The 22,143-nt window shown below is 32.4% G+C and overlaps 1 protein-coding gene across 1 annotated transcript in view; it reads left to right on the top strand.

Moving 5' to 3' along the window:
• Window positions 1–22,143, top strand: part of Fam135a (family with sequence similarity 135 member A) — a 109,849-nt gene that overhangs the window by 46,317 nt on the left and 41,389 nt on the right. The window contains exons 7-11 of the mRNA XM_019206611.2: window positions 3,546–3,672; window positions 4,504–4,657; window positions 8,564–8,641; window positions 12,114–12,163; window positions 18,402–18,557. Of these exons, the coding sequence (XP_019062156.1) occupies window positions 3,546–3,672; window positions 4,504–4,657; window positions 8,564–8,641; window positions 12,114–12,163; window positions 18,402–18,557 (565 nt within the window). The remainder of the gene's footprint in view (window positions 1–3,545; window positions 3,673–4,503; window positions 4,658–8,563; window positions 8,642–12,113; window positions 12,164–18,401; window positions 18,558–22,143) is intronic.

The raw sequence follows: 22,143 nt of genomic DNA, 5'->3' as shown, positions 1-22,143 counted from the left end.
AGTAAGGGCATAGATGATTTTTTTTCTGTCCACCTCCACAGGGAGACATAACTGTTCTTCGCTGATGTAAGAAAGCAATTCAGTCCTCTTAGTTCATGCAATAAAACATGAGCCCTGTAACTAATGTGAAAAGACTCCAAATTTATTTGACTTCTAAGCAGTCTACAATTTCTGACATAGATATGATTCTGATAACTGCAATTAGGAACAGTCCTTGAGGAATGTAATAGTAAGCTGATTGATCAGAAAGCTAAGTAGGTCAGAATTTAAAGAACCCAACACAGTTTAACAAATTAACCCCAAGTGATGGCCTCTTATATAGCAAATATTTACACTGTCTTAAAAACTAGTTGAGAATGTCTTCCACTGTGTGGCTCCCTATTCTCTTATATAAATATCTTTTTGACCTCATTCCTGCAGAGATCATTCTGACTTTCTTTGCTTTACATATTTTGTAATAAAACCTAAGACTAGTTGTTTCTCCATCTTTATCTTACCTCTTATGCTTTTTAGAGGTTGTGCTCAGTTGCTAATAGCTTTATAAACAGGTTTTAAAAAATTATTATACATCCAAGGGCAGATCAAAAATAGTGTTTAAATTTTTTTAATATATTGAAGTAAAAGACACATTGCCATTAATCCCTTTCAAAATAGTCCCCATTGCTTCAAACACACTTATCCTATCATCCTTGAAACTTCTGAAAGACTTCTAAAAGTCTTCCATGAATCTCTTTACAACGTGTGATTAAATATACAGTGAGTACTGCTGCCAAATGCCATCTAACAGGAAGGCAGGCTCGTAAAATCATTACTGTCTCCTCACTCATGGCACTGTCTGACTTCTGGCTCTTCCCCAAAGTCAAAATGACCATGGCAGGTAAATATTTTGAATCCATTCAGGATATCAGAGTAGTTATGATAGGGAAACTAAAGACTCATGAAAGAAGACTTCTAAAACTGCACCAAAAAGTGTCAGGGGGCCGGGGTTTTAGCTCAGTGGCAACATGCCTGCCTTGCAAGCTCAAGGCTCTGAGTTCTGTCCCCAGTACTAAGAAAAAGAAGGGGAAAAAAAAGGGCCAGGGATTTAGTTGAGTGACTCTGTGCCTACCTTGCAAGCCGAAGGTACTGAGTTCGATCTCCAGTATCAGAAAAGAAAAAAAAGAAGAAGAAAAAAGTGGTAGGAATGATGGGATGAGTATTTCAAAGTGTGGAGGGTGTTTGAGGGAGATTAATGGTAGTGTCTCTTTTATGCTTTACTACTATAATAATTTTTTTAAATATTTAAATATTCACTGTATTTTTTTACTTTATAATTCAATTGTAAGCTCTTTTGAAAAATTAGGAAATTGTTCTTCCAAAAGAATAGATAACTGTATAGTAGCATAGCTGAAATGAAACTTCTTTGATAAGAAAGTGGTTGTTTTTTGTTTTGTTTTGTTTTTATTCCATTTACTGGTACATTTTAGGTACACAATGCAGTTACTTTCAGCATTAGAAATTTGTACTTTTACATAATCTACCTTGGTTCTTATTTTTTCCCATTCTCCTGCCCTCCCTTCACCCCTTCCACCCCTCCCTGTTTACAATGTTTCCATTTTTTCCTTTTCTCATTTTTTTACCTTGTAACTTAAGTAATATAGAATATTACGTTTATATGAATTACATGTTAAGTTTTATAAATAAAAGTTTCAAAAAATGTTCATTTTCTGAATCTTTTTCTTTTTGTAGTTTTGATTTCAAAAATCACTGTTGCAACATTTTTTTTTAAACTACCAAAGACTATCTTTATAGAAAAAATTAGCTTGGTTTCTTCCCTGAAAAAAAATGTACAGATAGTTTTTGAAAATTAGCTCATCTTCTTCATCTTGCTTTTAAAGACTAATGAAATAGAATTGTGATATTCACTTTACTAATCCTGGTGGTTAAAATTGTACTTCCTCTTGCAGTGCAGCACTTTTTGCCACAGAGTAGTGGTAATAGGAGAGAGAAGCAGCCCATCTCCAACAGACTATTTGCTAGAAGATATTTTTGACTCAGAATCAGAAGCCAAGAGAATTACCTGTTGGCTGTGTTTAGTGACTTGGAAAAGAAAACATGAGGTGCTTGCAACAGTTAATGGTTGCTGGTTTTTGTTGTTTTGTTTTGTTTTGTTTTTTGCCTTTTTGGGACAGGGCCTCACTGCGTAGTTCAGACCAGCCTTGAATTCACTCTGACACCCATGCTGGCCTTAAACTTGCAACAATCCTCCTGCCTCATCCTCCCAAGAGCAGGGATCACAGATGTGCAGCCCACGCCCAGTTTGGTTGCTGTTTTTTACCTCGCTGCCAAGGACCTTATATCTCCCTTGCAGCTACAGTATTACCCTCAGAGTAGCATTGTCTTTCCTCACTTTCTTTGCCTATGAATGAATAGATGGAAAAAGAAAGGGTGAGGTAGAGCTTTTCCGGGAAGTGTGCTGATGAAGGAGTAGTGTCCACAGGTAATAGTCTTCACTGTTTATGCTTCAGCAGGTTTCTCCTAAAGTTGGATTTGTGATTTCCTACACATATTGAAAAAATTTTAATTTGTAACATTGTCTTTTTAAAATGTTTTAATTTAAAATAATTTCAACTCTAGACATTGCAGCAATTATTTAAATAAATTTAGGATTACTTCACTGTTGTTTAACTATTTCTATTATTTGAATTTTTCAAAGTACGATTTTTGTGACTCAATTCTGAAAAACACATTACAGCAAGTGCAACTCACCATCAACTTGTGACTCTCTTTTGCTGGGATATAGATATTTTAAGACTGCTGTATGCTCATGGCAAACTTGAGTTACTTGTTTGTATGTCCTTTCCCTGTGCCAAACTTCCAAACAGTCCAAATTCTCAAACAAAATATACTTTTTAATTCTGTGAAATTTATGTAATACTAATTGTAATATACATATCCACAGAAGCAGTTAATTAATATGTGATTGAAATGGTGCCATGAGGCACTTTTTAAATTATTTTAATAAAATTCACAGCCTTTAGTGAAGAGTTTTAAAGAATTACCTATTTTTCACAAATAGAGGTATCAGGCAGACTTTTTTTCTACATTTTAGGTAAAATGTCTTTATTTTTATAAATAGCATTTATATTTGATTTTTAACATTTTAACTTTGATAACTAGTTCTGGCAGACAAGTATTTCCAAATTAAAACATGACTGTCATTTCTCATCTAGCTGCTCTAGGGCTGGGGATGTAGTTCAGTGGTGCTGCTACCTGCCTTGCAAGTGCTAGGACCCAAGTTTGATCCCTGGTACCAAAAAAAAAAAAAAAAAAAAAAAAGCTGCTAATTTCAAACACTCAGCCTTAATTGTTTTGTTTTGTTTTTTTAAGATGTGTTACATTGTTTCATAAGTACTCAAATTATTAAAGGAAAATTAATTTAAGAGCACTTTAGAATTCATACTCTTGCAAAATCCTTTTTCTATTTCTGTAATATATGCTTTTGTAAATATCTAACTTACATTAAAATGTTAAGACATTAATAACCATAATATTTACTCCTCCAGCTTCCCTCGCCCTGTGAAGACTACTTGGTTAAATAGAAATGCACCAGCACAAAACAAAGATTCTGTGATTCCTACTCTTGAAAGTGTGGTCTTTGGTATTAACTACACAAAACAGTTGTCACCGGATGTAAGAATGGAGTATATTTTTTAATCTTTTCTTTCTTACATTGATTTTTCCTTCTTATTTTAAAAGCTCTTAACTACTTTATCTGTGAATATGATGTTTCTTTCATTAATTATTTGAGCTTAGCAACTTAAAGCTGTAATTAAATATGAGCAAAATAGGTAACTCCACTTAATATTATGAAAACCAAGTTGATATTTCAAAATTTACTAAACTTAGTGAATAGAGACCTTTGATATATAGTGCCTTTGTAAAACTTCTTTAGGTTGCTACTTGCTCCCATAATAGAACTGGTAAAATCCTTTCAAAGGAGCCTTTAAAGAACAATAGTCAGGCCAGGTGGAGTGGTGCATGCCTGTAATCCCAGTGCTCAGAGCTGAGGGAGGCTGAGGCAGGAGGAGTGTGGTGAGTTCAAGGTCAGCCTGGGCTACATAGTGAGGTCAAGGCCAATCTGAACTATATAGTGTGACCCTGTCTCTAAAGAACAAAGAAAAGAACAATGGCCAGAGTTGAGACCCAAAAAAGAGAAGTACAGGTCTAGCTATTACTGTCCAAGGAAGAGGAGCTTATATAAACAAGCAGAGCATCTGTACCTCAGCCCAAATATGAATCTCATTTTACCACACATTATCATTTAATCTGCTTGTTTCTGATTTAAACTATGGTTTAAATCAGTTTATATAAATCGTGGCTTATGTATTTACTTGCATAAACAATGCTTTATTGCTAAATCTCATATATTTTAGAATTTTGGCAAAGGTTCAGATAGTTTTTAAGTCTCTCCAAGATTTGGGGTTGCTAACACTTCATTTTCTCAATCTGTTCTTTGTTTAGGGCTGCAGTTTCATCATTGCTGATTCCTTCCTCCATCATGCCTACCGTTTTCATTATACCCTTTGTGCTATTTTGCTGCTAGCTTTCAAGGGATTGCACAGCTACTTCATTACGGTAACGGAAGAGATTCCCTCTTGTCAGAAACTAGAACTGGGTATGTTGAAAATTTTCAGACCTGTCCTATGGTTCACGTCATTCTCTTCGGTCTTCTTCTGTTGCTAGCTGCCAGCTTTGCTGTACTTCTTGTATACTAAAACTAAAATGTTTATATGCTTTACTTTTATTTCTCTCTCAGTCTCATCTTTTTCAACTTTAGATAATCCCTTACTGCAATTTAAAACTGTTATATTGAGAAATAGCTTTTTGGTGCTAAATTTGAAATGAGTCTTTTGATACAATTTTTTAAAAAATGATATGCCAATATATGACTTCCCTTAAAATATAATCAGAAAGCAAATATAATTATCTATAGAATAGTAGGAAGGTAAATTAAATCTATATTTATAAATATTTGATGGCCTAAGCAGATTGTAGGTTCTTGGAATATCTTTATATACAATTGATTTTAAGTTACCTCAGATCTGTACTCCTTTTATATCACTTCAAATAATTACATATTCAGCATTTTAACATTTTAAAAATTTAATCTTTTAAAAGTCAAATTGCAGATTCAATCCCTGAGGAGTACTATATCTGAGTATAAAACTCAGATTATGTATAGCATTTTTAGTTTCCAGAATATTTTAACATTATTTTACAGAAGATAAATTATTGGCAAAATAAATTTTAATCAGACCTTTTGTGGTAATTTTATAAGCTTTTATTTTCAGATATCAGCTCCTGAAAAGCACATGTAAGCCAAGCATAGTGACACACCTACAATACCAGCAGCACTTGGGTGGCTGAAGCAGGAGGATCACCATGAGTTCGAGGCCATACTGGGCTGCATAGTGAATGCCAGGCCAGCCTGAACTACATAGGGAGACCCTGTCTCATACACACACAAAAAGTACATGTAATTATCTCTTCAGAATAATTATTTTTATCATTGTATATTTGAATAGGCCAGGAAAAATTTTAAATTTATTTGATCAGTTTTTTGCTATATATTTCTTTGTCCTACAAAGATCTCAGTATTTTAACAAATTCTCAAAATTGTCACTTATTGAAGTTCTTCAGTTTGAAACTAATTAGGCTCTTTGTATAATTGTCATTTTTGGGCTCCAAAATTATAAGAAGTTTTAAGGATTTGTATACCACCTCAGTTCAGCTCTAAAAAAAAATTCACTGCCACATCACTGCCTACCTGGGACTACTCTTATGGATTTTTTTTTTCTTTTCTTTGACTTTTATTACTACATGTTTTATTACTACATGTTTTATTACTACAGTACATAGTGATTAAATTCACGGTGGGGAATTGGTACACGTGCATGGATTTGATTTGTTCCTTTTAGTCCACTTAATCCATATTTCGCTTGACTGGTAAAGGTATCACTGAATTAACAATTTGGAATCCTTGTGGTCCCAGTGTGTACGCACATACATAAGCAATAGGAAAATGTTTTTATATTTTATTGACCGTGTAGTCTTTCTCAAAACAAAACATGGTAATGTGAAAGAATAACCTTTTAATTATTCTCTGAAACATTCTCTTTTTTCTTTGCTATTTCACATGTTTAGAATCCCTCTGTTTTCCTTTGGAAAATTCTATAGGATGCGACTGCCCTAAATGTAAATTGTTTTAAATGTTCTTTTAAAAATTAAAGAATCATTTATACAATAGAGCTAACGGGTTATTTCTTATCCATAGTTAAGGAACAAGTCATGTTCCATATATTTTTTAATTAGATGATTTGGAACTCAATATATTTTTGTAGGAAAAGTATATTTAAAAATTTGATTAGGTTAAATGACTAGACCACAAAATTATTTAGCCACAGTATTAATCAAGGACAATATCATGTGTCTCAAAAGTACTATTTATGAAAAACAGCAGTATGAAACAAAAGCTATATGTAACAGGATTTCTACAAGAAAATGTTATTGGTTTCAGTGTTGAATACTATTATGGAATTCAAGGGGCCATTAAGTGCTTAAGATTGCACACTTGGAATTACTTCTGTCACTTGCTCATTTGTGTCTGTAATCACCAAGTGTTCCTATGTGAAAGTTAAGGAGATTGAAGGTAATCAATGCAGTGCAGGAGTCAGGAGGAGAAGGTGAGGGAACCCTCAAGGGAAAAGGTGTCTTGTGCTTTGGGAATAGCACTCCACAGTGTGATTCCCTTGGGCTTGTTAGTGCCTGCTGTCAGGCATTGTGGGAAGTGCTGAGGAAAGGATGGGTGTATCGTTAAAGAGCTTTGACTTTTCCTGTCCTCTCCTTTCACAGAAACAGTAGTCACATACTAGCTCAGCATGGGGATGGGCAAAAGAAACAGCAACAAAACAAGGCTGCTCTGGTTTTAGTATACAGTATGGGCCTCTGAATGCCTGTATAAAGATGTCCATCTGCATACAATAATCAGGTAGATTTAATGTCTAATATTTCCAAGTGAAAAAAAATGCATGAACCACATCTTAACTTAGGAAAAAATATTTCTCAAAAATTAGTGTATTAGTCAACTAAACAAAAACATTTCTCAAAATTAAAGCCTTATTTTAGACAACTTAGACTTCTTAACATTTTATTGCTATATGTTTAACTTCAGCATTATAATTCATTTATTTATAGTATTGTCTAGCTTCAGATAAGGGTGACTTATACACCTTTAGGCTAATAGGTATAATATAGAAAATATCACAATTTAAACAGCCCTTATGTTTAATTGAGTCAGTTACCAAATGAATATGAACATAATTCCAAATTACTTGCTAAAATATTTCATCATAAAATAAGATTCTAAAGCAAATCCAAACTTTAATTTTAGATAATCAAATTATAGAAACAATTAAAATATTAGTGCCTTATAAATATGTCTACTCAAAATTTGATGAAATAGCACAATACTGTTTTTGCTGTGACTTGGAAAAGTATATGCATTGAAAACATAGCTTGTAATAGTTACCTTGTAATTTTTACAATCAAGACTTGTCTTTAGGAAATATTTATGGTACTTTTTGGCTATTAAACTTTACTATTTACGTTTTCAGTTCTCTTCGTGAATATTAGTTTACTCTTGAATATTCTCTAGGAGAACATCTTAAAATGCTATTAACTATTGAAGATAAAAGTATTGCATATTCTAAAAACATCGATATTTATTTTTGTCTTAGCAAATAAAATTGTGGATATTAATATATTTCTATAATATACTGTTAACTAACCATCGCTATATTAACCAGTTCTAATACATAGGTGTAATTTTTAATTAGAGAAAGTATTAGATTTCTTTCTATATTTAGCATTTTTCTTGAGTTTTCAAATAAGCATATATTTAAATTCTTAAAAATGATGGTGCCTTTAAAAATTTATCTAAACTCTCTCCCCTTTTTGAAAATAATACTTTGAATTCCTTTTCTGCTTTTTTGCCCTTTTCTTTTTTCCTGGATAAATGATGTACATTTTTTTAATGACATATGTTAAATACTGATTTGATTCAAAGAGCTCTCCTGGAAATGAGAATGAGGACTCCTGGAATCTAGGGTTTTTTCAAGTCATATAACCAACTCAAGTCTTAGTATTTACACTTAAAATACAGGGAATTGACCCAGTCAGTGATGAGGAACCTGTTGATTACAAATACCTGGCTGTGGTATGCCTGCTGTAGTTTTGCCACCACTGACCTAGTGATGTCTGAGATCCCTGCTAACACTAAACTTCTGAGTCTAAAAATTAAAACATAAAAATAATAATTAAATATAAAATGTTGAATGGCACATATTTACATAAAAACTATAGTAATATAAAGTAGAATGTACATCATTTATAATTCTGATAAGCTAATGAATTGTACTATCAAATCAATACTAAATCTGTTGTTAACAAGTTGGAAAATTCTAGTACATTCTGTTGTAAAAGGAGTATAATAACTAGTGCTGTGTGCAATCCTTACAACTAGCCAAGGCCAACATACAGGTCCTATATGAGCGCCTTCTCAGAAGAAAACAGCCAAGAACCCAGAAAGACTCCTGTGTAGGTATGTTTACAAATAGGTTAATTAAATAATCCCTTTAAATTAGTATGAAATTGTGATTTAGTTTCAAATTTCATAAATGTGTATTTGTTAATATAATGTATTCCCACAACTTTTAAGAATTAATTGTAAAATCAGTTTGGTTTGTGAGTTATTTGGTTAATTTCCTAATATGTAATATTGAGAATTTTATTTAAACCTGGAAACAGTAATTACAAAGACCTTTTTAGCTTTTTCCATATTCCTTTGAGTTTCTACAAAGACAACTTTTTCAAAACTATATGTACTGCCAGAATTTGCTGGATGAATAGTACTGCCTTGTTCGCTTAAAATAATTTTATCTTTGGTTAGGCCTAATAATGATGAAAGTAGTTTAAAAACTAAAGCTAGTTTCATGCAGTGCAGAAATAAATAAGAGAAACATCCTTCCTATTTAGTTTTGTTTTTAGTCAATTTGCACTTATTGTGTATTCTAAAAATAATTTTAAAAAATAAATACCATCAATTCACAACTATCCAGATACTATGTATTTTAAAGAAAATATTCTGATCTTACTTTATTTATGTATTTCCATATATTCAAATTTTGTTCTTGCATAGCAGTAGTACTTAATTTACTTTTTTTCAGTTTATTGGTACATTTTAGGTATGCAGTACAGTTACATTCATCATTGGGATCTTATACCTTTACATGACAGGTCTTGGTTCTTATTTTTTTCCCCATTCCCCTGACCTCCCTCTACCCTCTTAATTTACTTTCTGTATTTGGACAGTTTTTACTTTGTGTTGAGCAGAACATTATATTTACATTTTTTTAATTATGAAAAGCCATAGAACTTTAAAATAGGAATAAAATTAAAACATTTCTCTTTTGACAGAAAGAAGTGTGAAGAATACAAAATAAGTTAAAATCTTTCTCAGTGTTTAAGTTGTATTACTTTTTACTAAAACTGTTAAGAGAAACAGATTTTTTTGACAGGAGGTAAAAAGAAAGTTTGAATACTTAATTGGTATTCTGTTGGGGAAAAGTTTTATCTTTTTATATAAAGTTAGTGTAAATCAGATAATTTATTTTATGAAATTTTGCCCATTTATGACACTTTAACATTCTTTCTAATGGTTAAAATAAGCTTCTTGTTTAAAGTATTGTACTGCCAGCCTGTCAGTTTACATGTGAGCATTCTAAATAGTTTCACAGAATGCTGCTTAAAATAACATGGGCTCTGTGAAAAAAGGCCAGAATCTGCCTGGGTGGAAAAAAGACTGGATTCAAAACTATGTTTGATCCTTAAAATCTAGCATTGTCTTGACATTTTCTGAACAGTACTATAAATATTGAACATGTAGATAAATGGATCTATGGATTTAGAAAATAAATATAAGAGGGCTAGGGATTTAGCTCAGTGGTGCCACCACCTGCCTCACAAGCACAAGGTCCTGAGTTTGATCCCCAGTACCAAAACCTGAAAAATTAAAAAAAAAAAGAAGACAATAAATATAAAATACATATACCTTTTCACCTGGTTATCCCTCTTCTGATGATTTGTATTACAGAAATAATGTATCTGAAGATATGTACCAGCATGTTTATTGTAGTATAATTTTAGAGGACAATTCCCTGAAAGGGAAGTAATCATCATTTGAGCAAAAGAAGAAATGATGATACACTCACAAGGAATATTTTGGGGGGTGAGATATCAGGGACCTTGCACTTGCCAGCAGGTGACAGCTAAATCCCTGGCCCAAGTACCCACTTTTAAAAATGCTTCAGAGCAGGATACCAATTTCTGTGAATACAGAAAATGTGTAAAATACAATCCTTTTTTTTTTGGTACCGGGGATTGAACTCGGGTCCTTGCGCTTGCAAGGCAGGCCACCGAACTGCTGAGCTAAATCCCCGGCCCTTCAATTCTATTTTTTAAACATTGTCTCTAAAACTCTTATATGTATATTTGAAAAATATTGAAGGTTATGTTCTAGATTTTAAGCTTGGATAGGAAGCCAGTTTCCCCCAAAAGAGAAATTATATAAGATAATAAGCATATTTATACATTTCTATAACATTTGTCATTCATGTCATAATGTGTTGTTTTAGAAGAAAAAAATGAAATTACAGTGATTTTTTTTTTTTTTTTCATACCAGGGCTCAAACTCGGGTCCTTGTACTTGTGAGACAGGCAGTGGAACCACTGAGCTAAATCCCTGGCCCCTACAGTGAAATTTTTTAAGTCAGTTAAAAACCCTAGATGACTTTAAAACAATTTCAGTTTTAATGTTTAAAAGTTAAATTTTGCTTTTATACATTCTTTAAGATGTTACTTGCATTGAAGTAGCTCTTACTGGCTATAATGCAAATGTACCATTTTATGCTTCTAGGCTCCTGGATGTAAATATTAGAAAAATGTATCAAAGCTTTAAAAACTTTATTTTCATTTTTTAAAAATAGTAGGTAAGATATATAGCTTACTATCCAGGAAAAGATCATGAGTAATGTGAAAATAGATACTGGCAGAAGGAGGTTGAGAGTTGGATACAGCATTTGCTACTGCTGTGTTTTAATTTTGGAAAAGCTGACATTATATATTCATTTATTTGACATTGAGATGATTTGCAAAGTTTGGAAGCTAATGAGTGAATTTCAGTGTGTCATAAAATGCATGCTTTTGTGTACGAGTTATCAGTTAAACTTCCTTTCTTTCACAGAATTATAGGATTTTAGTGATCATGACTATGTAGTTATCTTTCCTTTTAAGAGACTTCATTTTACTTTTATGTCTAGTTAAAATTAAATATACCTAAGATGTTCAGTCTTTAATTCTTTCCTTGTAAAAAAATGTTTTTCTATTCTGTTAGTTTTTGATTCCCTTATAAATGTTGCCATTTTAATTTTAAACTATGTATTTCTTTGTAGATGATTATAGCATACATTAAGTAAATTAATGTAGACATGAATTTGCCTCATTTTAAGAATATAGAAAACTGTTGAACTAAATTAGGAGCTTTTTATTGAAAAGGATTTGTCATTTGTTTTGATTAAATAACCTAGATTTGCTGTATATTTTAAATGTTTTAGATTAATTCCACTTTAACTTTTTAGGAATGGTTTTTATAAAAAGCATAGCATATATGTATGTAACAAAATATTAAATCTTACTGGAAATAACAAAATATGAGATACATAAAACCCAATTATGTTTGATTTTTCTGTGACAGTTGTGCCAATCATCATATTTTTTGACAGCATAGAACTCCTGTGAGAATTGAAGCGTACTATTTAATGATCTAACGATTGAATTAATATAAGTCATTATCTAAGTAGTTAACATGCTTGTGAAGGTTTAGTACATTGAAATTTAATTCGTTGAGTACAGCCCAAATAATTCTAAATCTGCTTTTTTAAAAGGAGTTTATTTCAAACATAGCTTTTAAATCTAACAATGAAATACTTCCTTTAATTACTCTTTACTCCTTTCAGAGGATATGGATGTAGAAGCTCGACTTACTGAACTATGTGAAGAAGTGAAGGTACTTGGATTTTTTAAATTTACATTATCAAATTATTTCATAGGTTTGTTTCCTATTCTAAGTATTTTATCTAAGAAAAACTTAATTATCTTAAAATGTAAAGATAAATGGATTGATCTTTATTGAACCACAATTTAGTTCCTCAGTATACATATTATTCTGCATACAAATAAATGAACTAGTAAGAACAATTAACTAATCAAAAGTGCACATTTTCATCTATCTGGTTTCCTCAATTTCTGGGTAACTAAGGCATCACTTAAACTTGCATAGCTTTAAAACATGATTATTCTTTAAAAATGACAGTTTTTTTTCTAGTTCAGCAGATGAGTTTATGTCTCACACCATTTTTTTCCAGTTCTTTCTTGCTACTAAATTGAATAACTTTCTTTTTTTTTTCTTTTATTTTCTTTGCTTCTTTTTCTTCTTTGCCATAAAACAAAATTGTTTTAATTTCACTCTTGGTCAGCTACATTAACAGAAAGATTCAGGGAGACCTAAATCAAATAAATATACTTGGCTTAGAGTGTATTCCTGTATTTCAGTTTTAATGGGGACCTTTATCCTTTGAAAAAGATATCTGTCTTCTCAAAAACCTGTACATATTCAGAGAATACAAGTAATTTTGTATACTGTCTTTGAGGATTTCCTCACAGTTCAAATATTTTCTTTAAAAATAAATCACTAGGCTGGGCGTAGTGGCGCAAACCTATAATCAATCCCAGCACATGGGAGGCTGAGGCGGGAGGATTGCCATGAATTCAGTGCCAGCCTGGGATACATAGTGAGTTCAGAGCCAGCCTGAACTACAAAGCAAGACCCTGTCTCAAAAACAAACAAAAAAAGAATCACCAATGTTCTTAGAATCATTGCTAAAAGAAACAGTAAATCTAAAAATAAGATTTATATGTGTATGTAGTTAATATGAAAAAATTAGTGTTTGAATTTGTTGAAATTTGAATAAATGCACCTCTTGCAGAAAAACAGTCACTGAGCCTGGCATTGTAGCACACACCTGTAATCCCAGCATTTGGAAGGCTGAGGCAGGAGGATCATGGCTAGTTCAAATTCAGTGCCAGCATGGGCTACATAGTGAATTCAATACCAGTCTGAACTGCATAGTAAGACCCTGTCTCAAAAATAAATAAACAAATAAATAGGGGGGAGAGAGAGAGAGAGAGAGAGAGAGAGAGAGAGAGAGAGAGAGAGAGAGAATTACTGAAAAATAACAGTTTTTCTTAAGTTATTTAATGAATCCAAGTGAAATTCCCCTTTTGAATTTAAGTAATTTGAAGAAATGTAATGATGTCTAAGCAAAACATTAAAAATAATATAAAATAGAAGGATTTGTTTAATTGATACTAAAATATATGTAAAACAACAGTAATGAAATATAGTACATCTTTTTCTACCTTAAAAGAATAGAAAGATAAGTCAGTTAAACTAAATACCATTGGGCTGGGGATTTAGCTCAGTGGTTCCACCATCTGCCTCACAAGCTCAAGGTCCTGAGTTCGATCCCCGGTACCAAAAAAAAAAATTTTTTTTTAAGTAATTATACTAAATAGCATTAAAATAGTCACCAATATATTTAATTACTCAATAAAATACCAGGAACAGTGTTTATAAGTAATGAAATTCACTCTAAAGCCTGGCGTGGTGGTGCACGCCTTTAATCCCAGCACTCAGGCAGGAGGATCGCTGTGAGTTTAAGACCAGCCTGAGCTACATAGTTCCAGGTCAGTCTCAACTACATAGTGAGACCCTGTCTAAAAAAAAAAAAAAAAAAAAAAAAGAAATTCACTCTAACATACTACAGAAGCAGTTTCAAATGGAATAGAGTTAAATGTCAAAATAATTTGGAGTGTAATCATTAAGATCCTGGGATATAAGATGTTTCCTTCAGACTTAAAGAACAAAACAAAATACTGATGATTGGAAGTTTTTTATATAAACAAAGTTGAAAGGAAGCTGTAGATTGGGGGAGAATATTTGCATATTTAAAACAGGCAAATGACTAATATATACGGGTCTCCGATATATGTCAATTTCTAAACCAAGACCTTTATAACAAAAGTGACACACAGTGGGAATGTGCAGTGAGATTATTCTTAGCAGAACAAGTAAGCTACTGAAATGATACTGAAAAATAGGGAAATGCAGATTTAGATGAAGTTTTGGGGATTTTTTGGTTTTTGCCAGTGAAATTTGCAAAACTGAAAGTGACTATTGATCTCCATCATAGGAAATGGTGTAGGGGCATTGACTTCTACATACATTGTTGGTGAAAATATAAATTGGTACAATAGTTTTTGAGGTCAGCTCACCAATTCATTTTAAAAACATTTATTAAATGCACATTGCATCTGACACAATTTTTATTTAACCTATTTTGTTAAAGTACTCATATGCACAAATATTAACATAAAGAATTGCATTCTTACAAACTCTGAAATAGCTATTCAAAAAAGTTAGTTGGAGCTCTTTGCATTGACATGGATTATCTAAGAAATATGTATTGACGCATGATACCAAGTACTGTGTGTATGCTGAAATCTCTTTAAAATATATTAATTGAAAAAACCAAACTGAAGAAAAATATGATTTATATATAAAAAAGCTAAAAAGCTATGTATTTGATCATGTGTATATGATTATACATAACATTTGAAAGGATGTATTTCCCAAATTCTTAGCAGTACTACAGAAAAGAATAGAATGAAAAATAAAACTGTTATCATATACATATACATCTTATATACACTCGTGTATATACTCATGTTACTAATAGACATGTTTAGGCACATATGATTAAATTTTAAGAGGTAAAGGTACATCATAAAACTTCACATCAATATCCTAGGATTTTTCTTTGTTGTTGCTAAGATGGGGTCTTGCTCTGTAGTTCAGGCTATCCTTGAGCTTACCCAGGCTGGCAGTGAACTCATGGTAATCCTCCTGCCTTAGTTCCAAGTGCTGGGGTTACAGACATGCACACCTGGCTACCTAGGTAGGATAAACTTTTAACAAGATAAAATAGACAAAAGTTATTTAAAGAGCTCTTAAAATCAATAAAATATGTAGTCAGTGTTTTCATATTAGCTCAGAGTAGACACCCAGTTAGTTACCAAAAGAAGGCAAATATGTGAAAAATATTGTCTCATCGGTTGTCAAGAAAACAAAAGTTTAGGGACGGGGATTTAGCTCAGTGGTACCACACCTGCCTCCCAAGCACAAGGCCCTGAGTTTGATCCCCTGTACCAAAAAAAGAAAAAGAAAACAAAAGTTTAAATATTCTGAATACCATTTTTAACCTGCATACTAGCACATTGATTATTTTTTTTTTAATAAGTATTTCTTGAGATTTGTTGAGGAACAGATTCTCAAATGTTATAGGAACTTTTCAAAGACCGGTTTGGTATTATGTATCCAAAATCAAAAAGAGTATCTCTTTTCAGTCTATACAAAGAATTAGTCAAAGATTCATGTGAAGATTTATAACATTGTGAAAACATGAACCTAAATAAATATGCAGCAGTAGAATGGTAAAATGAGTTGTGTGGCATTGATTAGGTTTCAAAGTTTCGTAGCTTTAAAAATAGTGCCATCGACAAATGTTTGATGATGTAGGAAAACAGTTGTGTTGTTCAGTGAAAATGGCATAAAAACAACATATATTTTTAGCTTTTATTTTATGTATATAACTTTAAAAATCTACAACTTATACACTAAAATGAACTTACTATCTCTTTTTGCTTTCCTCTTTTTCAAAAAACTAAGCAATATTTTGTAATCAAAAAAGACAATGAATATTATACAAATGTATGTTTAAGACAGGATGTTATTTCAAATATACACAAACATAAAATCATATTCCTACATTTATTCATATAAACAATCTTGTCTAACTTAATTATGAATTCTACTGTCAACCTGAAAACATTTTGAGTATTATTTATTCTGAGATTTATTTCAGAAATTTATGCAAACCAGAGGAATAATTTATTTATACTTGAAAGAATGATTTTCTAATAATGAAAATACTAAAGGTCTCTCTCAGAAACTTGATGCCACAATCCCTAGGAAATAAAATTAGTAGTTACAATATACCTAGATAACTTACTTTTAGAAAAGACAGTAAAAGAGTAAGACTAAGGATTATTTGTACTTTTTGTAGACTGTACTGAGTATATTCTTGCTTATATTACACAGTGTTATATAGTCACTATCACATGCTTATTCAGGTCTTTATCTGAACTTTGTCAAAACCATCTTTAGGACAGTAATACTGCAAGTTTCAATTTATGTTGTATTTTTATTTTTTTCCCATACCAGGGATTGAACTCAGGACCTTGTGCTTGCAAGGCAGACACAGTGCTACTGAGCTAAATCCCCAGCCCTATTTTGTATTTTAAACTTTATGTGTCAAGAAAGACTTGAAAAACTTGCTAGCTTTACTTATAATACATTTATAGAATCATTTCCTGAAGCAAAAACATCTGTGCAGTGATTGTAGGTTAACAAATCCATATTCATCCTATGTGAACTCTCTCAGCTTCCACTGCAGAATTCTGGCATTTGCAAATGTTTTTCTGAGTTTTCCTCAAATTTTTGAGGGCTTTTTTTCTTAACTAAAGCTTATAATTCCTCATTCATTCACTTATTATTTTAGTAAATATTTCAGTTACCACTGTGTATCAGTAACTGAAGTCATGAAAATGAGTAGTACATAATCACAATCCTTTCACTTCTTACCATTATTGCTTAATTTGTGTTTTATGCTCTCTCTGAGTTAGGATAAATGGAAGCTTGATTCAGATGAGGGAAGAAAAGCCCACTTTTCTTTAGTTGTAGTTTTGAAAAAGAAGAAAAAATAAACTGAAATTAGCAGTATTATATGTAATACATACCATTGGTGAATATATTTTTAAATATTTCATACATATTATTAAATATTTAAATAGAAAAGATATGTAAATAGTTAATATTTTTTAGTATTTTTTTTTAGGACTGGGGGAATGTGTGGCTAAATGATAGCGCTCTTGTCTAGTGTGCATGAAGCCCTGAGTTTGACTCCCAGCACCACAAAAGTAAATACAGAGCCCAGATGTATCTCAGCCCCAAAGTGCTTGGTGAGCTGGGGATTTGACTCAGTGGTTCTGCCTCCTGCCTCACAAGTGCAAGAACCTGAGTTCGATCTCTGGTGGAAAAAAAAAAACAAGAAAAACCCAAGCCCCTTGTCAGGCACAGTGGCACACACTTGTAATCCCAGCAGTCTGGAGGCTAAGGCAGGAGGATCCTTACTAGTTCAAGGCCAGCCTGGGCTGCATAGTGAATTCAGGGCCGGCCTTAACTACAAAGCGAAAACTTATCTCAAAAAAGAAAAACAAAAAAAGTATTTTGATATATTATATATAGATAAATACACACACATATGTGCATTGTAATAAAAACTGTGGTGTTTAAATCTTTTTAAAAATTTGTTATAGTAAAGGGCAGATTGCCATTAATCCCCACAAAATACTTGTTGCTCTTGCCACTTTCTTAAGCAATTCTAGAAGTCCTTTTTGGTGACTGTCTTTGGTTATGCTGTCATGGCTGCCTTGATGTGCAAAATCAATTAAAACTATTTGCAGCATTTGTGTTAAGTAAAAATATTACAGTGTGTGTTTATTCACCAGATCTGGCACTGTGTGACTTCCGGCTGTTTCCCAAAATCAAAATGGTCTTAAAAGACAAATATTTTATTATTCTTTGAAATATTTATAATTTCTGTAATAGTTGATACATTATGTTTAAAATTTCCAGTACAATATTTTGATGTTAGAAGTTGATCATCCTCTAGAATTCTAATGTCTAATTTTGTTAGTTTTAGTTGACATTATTTAGTAACAAGATATCTCATGTACTAAATGCTGATTAAATTGTTGAAAATCAGTCAGGGATGTTGATTAAATTTTGAAAATCAGTGTGCCGCACCTGCTTAACAAGCACAAGCTACTGAGTTTGATCGCCAGAACCAAAAAATAAAAATAAAAATGGTTGAAAATTGTTTCAGTAACTATCAGTTAATTAAAAAATCATTGGTCAGTTGGTCTGACTCTGTAGACATTCATGCACATACACATCTCTTTTCTTATATCATAAATTTGTCTTTGTGTTACTGTTCATAATAACATTTAAGAATGCTGCAATAAGTCTCAGGAAGCAGGGTTTTGTTTTTTTTTTGTCATTTCAGAAGATAGAAAATCCTGATGAACTGGCAGAACTTATAAATATGAATCTTGCACAACTTTGCTCACTTCTGATGGCTTTATGGGGACAGTTTCTAGATGTTATAACACTACATGAAGAACTCAGAATACTGTTAGCACAGGAGCACCATACCTTGAGGGTAAGTTAAAAATGATGTTTGAACATTTTAATGACTAATATTTATCTTTAGAAATTTCTTTTTAAAATTATTTTTATTAGTACATGTCTGCAGTATATAATGATTTTATTCATCATGAGGAATTGGAACAAGTACATTAAAAAGCCTGATTTTTATTTAATAATGTTGCTAAGTCAGAAGAGTGACAGCATTGTGTTACTGTTTAAAGTTAACACTGATGTCTCAGTCACAACCCCTGCTAGTAAGAAAAGCCATCTAAAATAAATAAAATATGAAACAGTTGATACAAGATAGCTCCTAACCCCGGAAACAGAAACTTTTGCCAGGCCTTATTAGGAATAGAAATCAGTAACTAGAAAGCCAAATTAAATTGCTGTAGTTTCTCTCCCTTGTCCTTTCTTCTTTCTTCTCTTCCCCTTCTGCTCCTTTCCTCATCCCATATAGGAATAATACTGTAAACTTGGCAGAGTGGGGAGAGTAGTCTGGATTTGTATGTCTGCTGTGGGAATGACAGAAATTTTTGTTCGGTTTTAGTGTATAGCATCCTAAGAGTCAGCACTTAGAAGTAATCATTATCCTGTCTTTTTATCATGATGAGTTCCTTGTTTTCAGTTTTACCATTATGTATGCATACTAGATAAAAGGTATATTTCTACCTGTGAATGGATTCTATATAAATTAGATCATATACTATATATGCATTCTCTTGTGTGTTGCTTTTTTCATTCAGGAGTTTGTGAAATTAATTGATGTTTTAATTGAAAGCTGACCATTGTTAATTTTCATTGTTGTGGAGTATTCCTTTTACCATATGCCCATAATTTATCTGTACTGTTTTTGCATATATAGATTACTTCTAATTTATAACTATTCTAAATCAAGCTGCTGTGTACATATTTCCTGGCATACCAGTTTATCTGAAATATTTACCTGCAAAAGAAATTATTGAATCACAGGGTATGCACTAATTCAATTTTATAAGCTAATTCCACACTATTTCCAGAGAGGTACTAGTTTTCACTCCAACCAGCATTATGAGAGATCTTCATGCCCCACATACTCTTTAACTCTTGATATTGGCAGAATTTTTTAACTTTCCTAATCTGATGGATGTGAAATGCTATATCTTTGTGGTTTGAACTTGCATTTTCCTAATGACCCATGTAGTCAAGCACCACTTTAGATGATACTGACTACACAGACATTCCTCATGTAATGACCTATGACTGTTTGGATTTACCACTGAGGAATGCTGATGAGACTAATGACCTGCCACTCGGACTTATGATTGTCTTTTGTTTAGTTCTATACATCTTGTTTATAGAGTCTCAGTTTTTTTGTACAGTACTGTAGTTTTATGTTCTGTTATACATTACAATACTGCATGTAAGACTTATGTGAATAATTTCCTTTGACCATTTCTTTGTTCTGAATATTATAATGTACACACTATATGCAATTCCTCATTTAGTGATCAGTTCATTTAACAACCTTGTTGCAGGAACCAAGGAATGTCTGTATAGAATTCCTCTTTGTAAAGTATCTGTTCAAGTCTTGTATTTTTCTGGAAGATTACTTTTTTCCCCCTTGATTTAGGGTGATTTTCTATATATTATAAATTCTACTTCTTCGTTACATTTATTTTAAAATAGACGTCTTCCTGGTTTTTTCCAATCTTGATGAATAAGACATCTTTATTCTACAGAATAGAAAGGCTAGATTTAGACATATCCCTTATTGACAATTTATGTGATTATCATTTAAAATTGTGATGTTTTCAGTAAATGATATGACCATTAGGTGTCCATGTGGGAAAAATTATATAAAGTTTACTCCCAAGTGCATTAAACACTTAAATGTGAAAGCCAAACTGTGAAGTATAGTAAAAAACTTACAACTTACAGAAATATTACAGTGTTACTACAGAGTACTTCTAATTACCATTTTAGTCCATTTGTTTTATTGGTCCTTTTTGTGTAGAAATACACACATAAATACATACACATAAATGTACTTTTATTTCCTGAACCATCTGTTAGAGACATAATATTCTTTTGTCTACAAATACTTAAGCATGTATTTCCTAAAAATACAAATATTGTATCACTTAACTCTTAGCAACTGTAGAAAATTTTATATTGATACAATACTGACATCTAATATATGACTCATTTAAATTTTCCAGTTGTAATCATGTCTTAGATGATCACTTTTTCCCTTTTTCCAGGATCAGATTCAGGATCACACGTTGCATTTAATTTTAATATCCCTTTAGACTCATTTAATCAAGAATAGCTCCTTATCTTTTCTTTGTATTTCAAAACTTTGACTTTTTTAGAGAGTATTAACCATCTTTTTTTGCTACTTTCTGGTTGGTTGTTTGTTTTTTGTGGTACCAGGGATTGAACTCGGGACCTTGCGTTTGCGAGGCAGGCGGCAGAACCACAGAGCCAAATCTCCGGCCTTTTTGCTACTTTCTGAAGCACTTCTGAAAGTCCTCTTTTGTGAATGTCTTTACGACATATGATTTAAAAAATATGGTGAATGCTACTTCCTTGAGCAAAAAGGAAGGTTCAGAAAAAAATTAAATGTGTCCACATTCATTTTATTCATCAGATCTGATACCAGCGGACTTTTGGCTCTTCCCCAAAGTCAAACTGACCATGAAATGGAAATATTTTGAATCAATGCACAGCATCATGGCAGCTATAACAGCCCAACTAAAGGCACTTGTAATTCATAGTATCTGTCCTATTTCTCCATCTTTTGTTTGTTTGTTGCTGTTGCTTTTTTGGTACCCGGATCAAACTTGGGACCTTGCGCTTGCCTGGCAGGTAACAGACCACTGAGCTAAATCCCCAGCCTCTGTCCTAGTTCCTTCTTTTTTTGTTGTTGTTTTGTTTTGTGTGGTACTGGGGATCGAACTCAGGTCCTTGTGCTTGCGAGGCAAGTGGTGGAACCACTGGGCTAAATCCACACCCCCCTAGTTCCTTCTTGATGAGACACATACATACCCAACATCTGAAACTTAAAGCAGGCGAGGTTTATTTTGCCTCACAATTTAGTTCAAAGTTGACTGACTCCAGGGTAGAAAGGCATGACGGATGTAGAGGAGGAAAGCTGCTCATGCATGGTACAGCAACCAGGAAACAGAAGGAAGGAGCTGAGGAGGAAGGTACTGATAATATAAAGGTGACTTTATAGCATAATATTCTATGAGGATGAAGTTTTCCTGAGTGGAGGAGAAACAAAGGTAAATTGAATACTGTAGTCAGATAGCAGCTAGAGAACAGAACTTTAAGAAGAAGGGACAAAAGGAAGCCAAGCCAAAAATCAGATTTGTGGAAATTGAAATGGCAAAGATAAACTTGTACCTAGAGCATCTCTTTATCTCACCCTGACCAGGATACCAAAACAGCACTTATTTAAACTTGTAAAGGAGTGAAGAAAGAGTAATTGAGGTAACTATGAGAAAAAGCCCTTATGTTACTTAAGCAGTATAATAAGCCTTGCTCTGCCGTGTAGTGTATCACAAAAACTGAATAAGGTATATCATATATTCTGACTCCCAATTATGCAGTTCACT

This window comes from Fukomys damarensis, unplaced genomic scaffold, assembly GCF_012274545.1.
Source record: "Fukomys damarensis isolate Sample0158 unplaced genomic scaffold, DMR_v1.0_HiC HiC_scaffold_27, whole genome shotgun sequence".
NCBI classification, from domain to species: Eukaryota; Metazoa; Chordata; class Mammalia; order Rodentia; family Bathyergidae; genus Fukomys; species Fukomys damarensis.
This window is presented reverse-complemented; position numbering and strand designations above follow the sequence as displayed.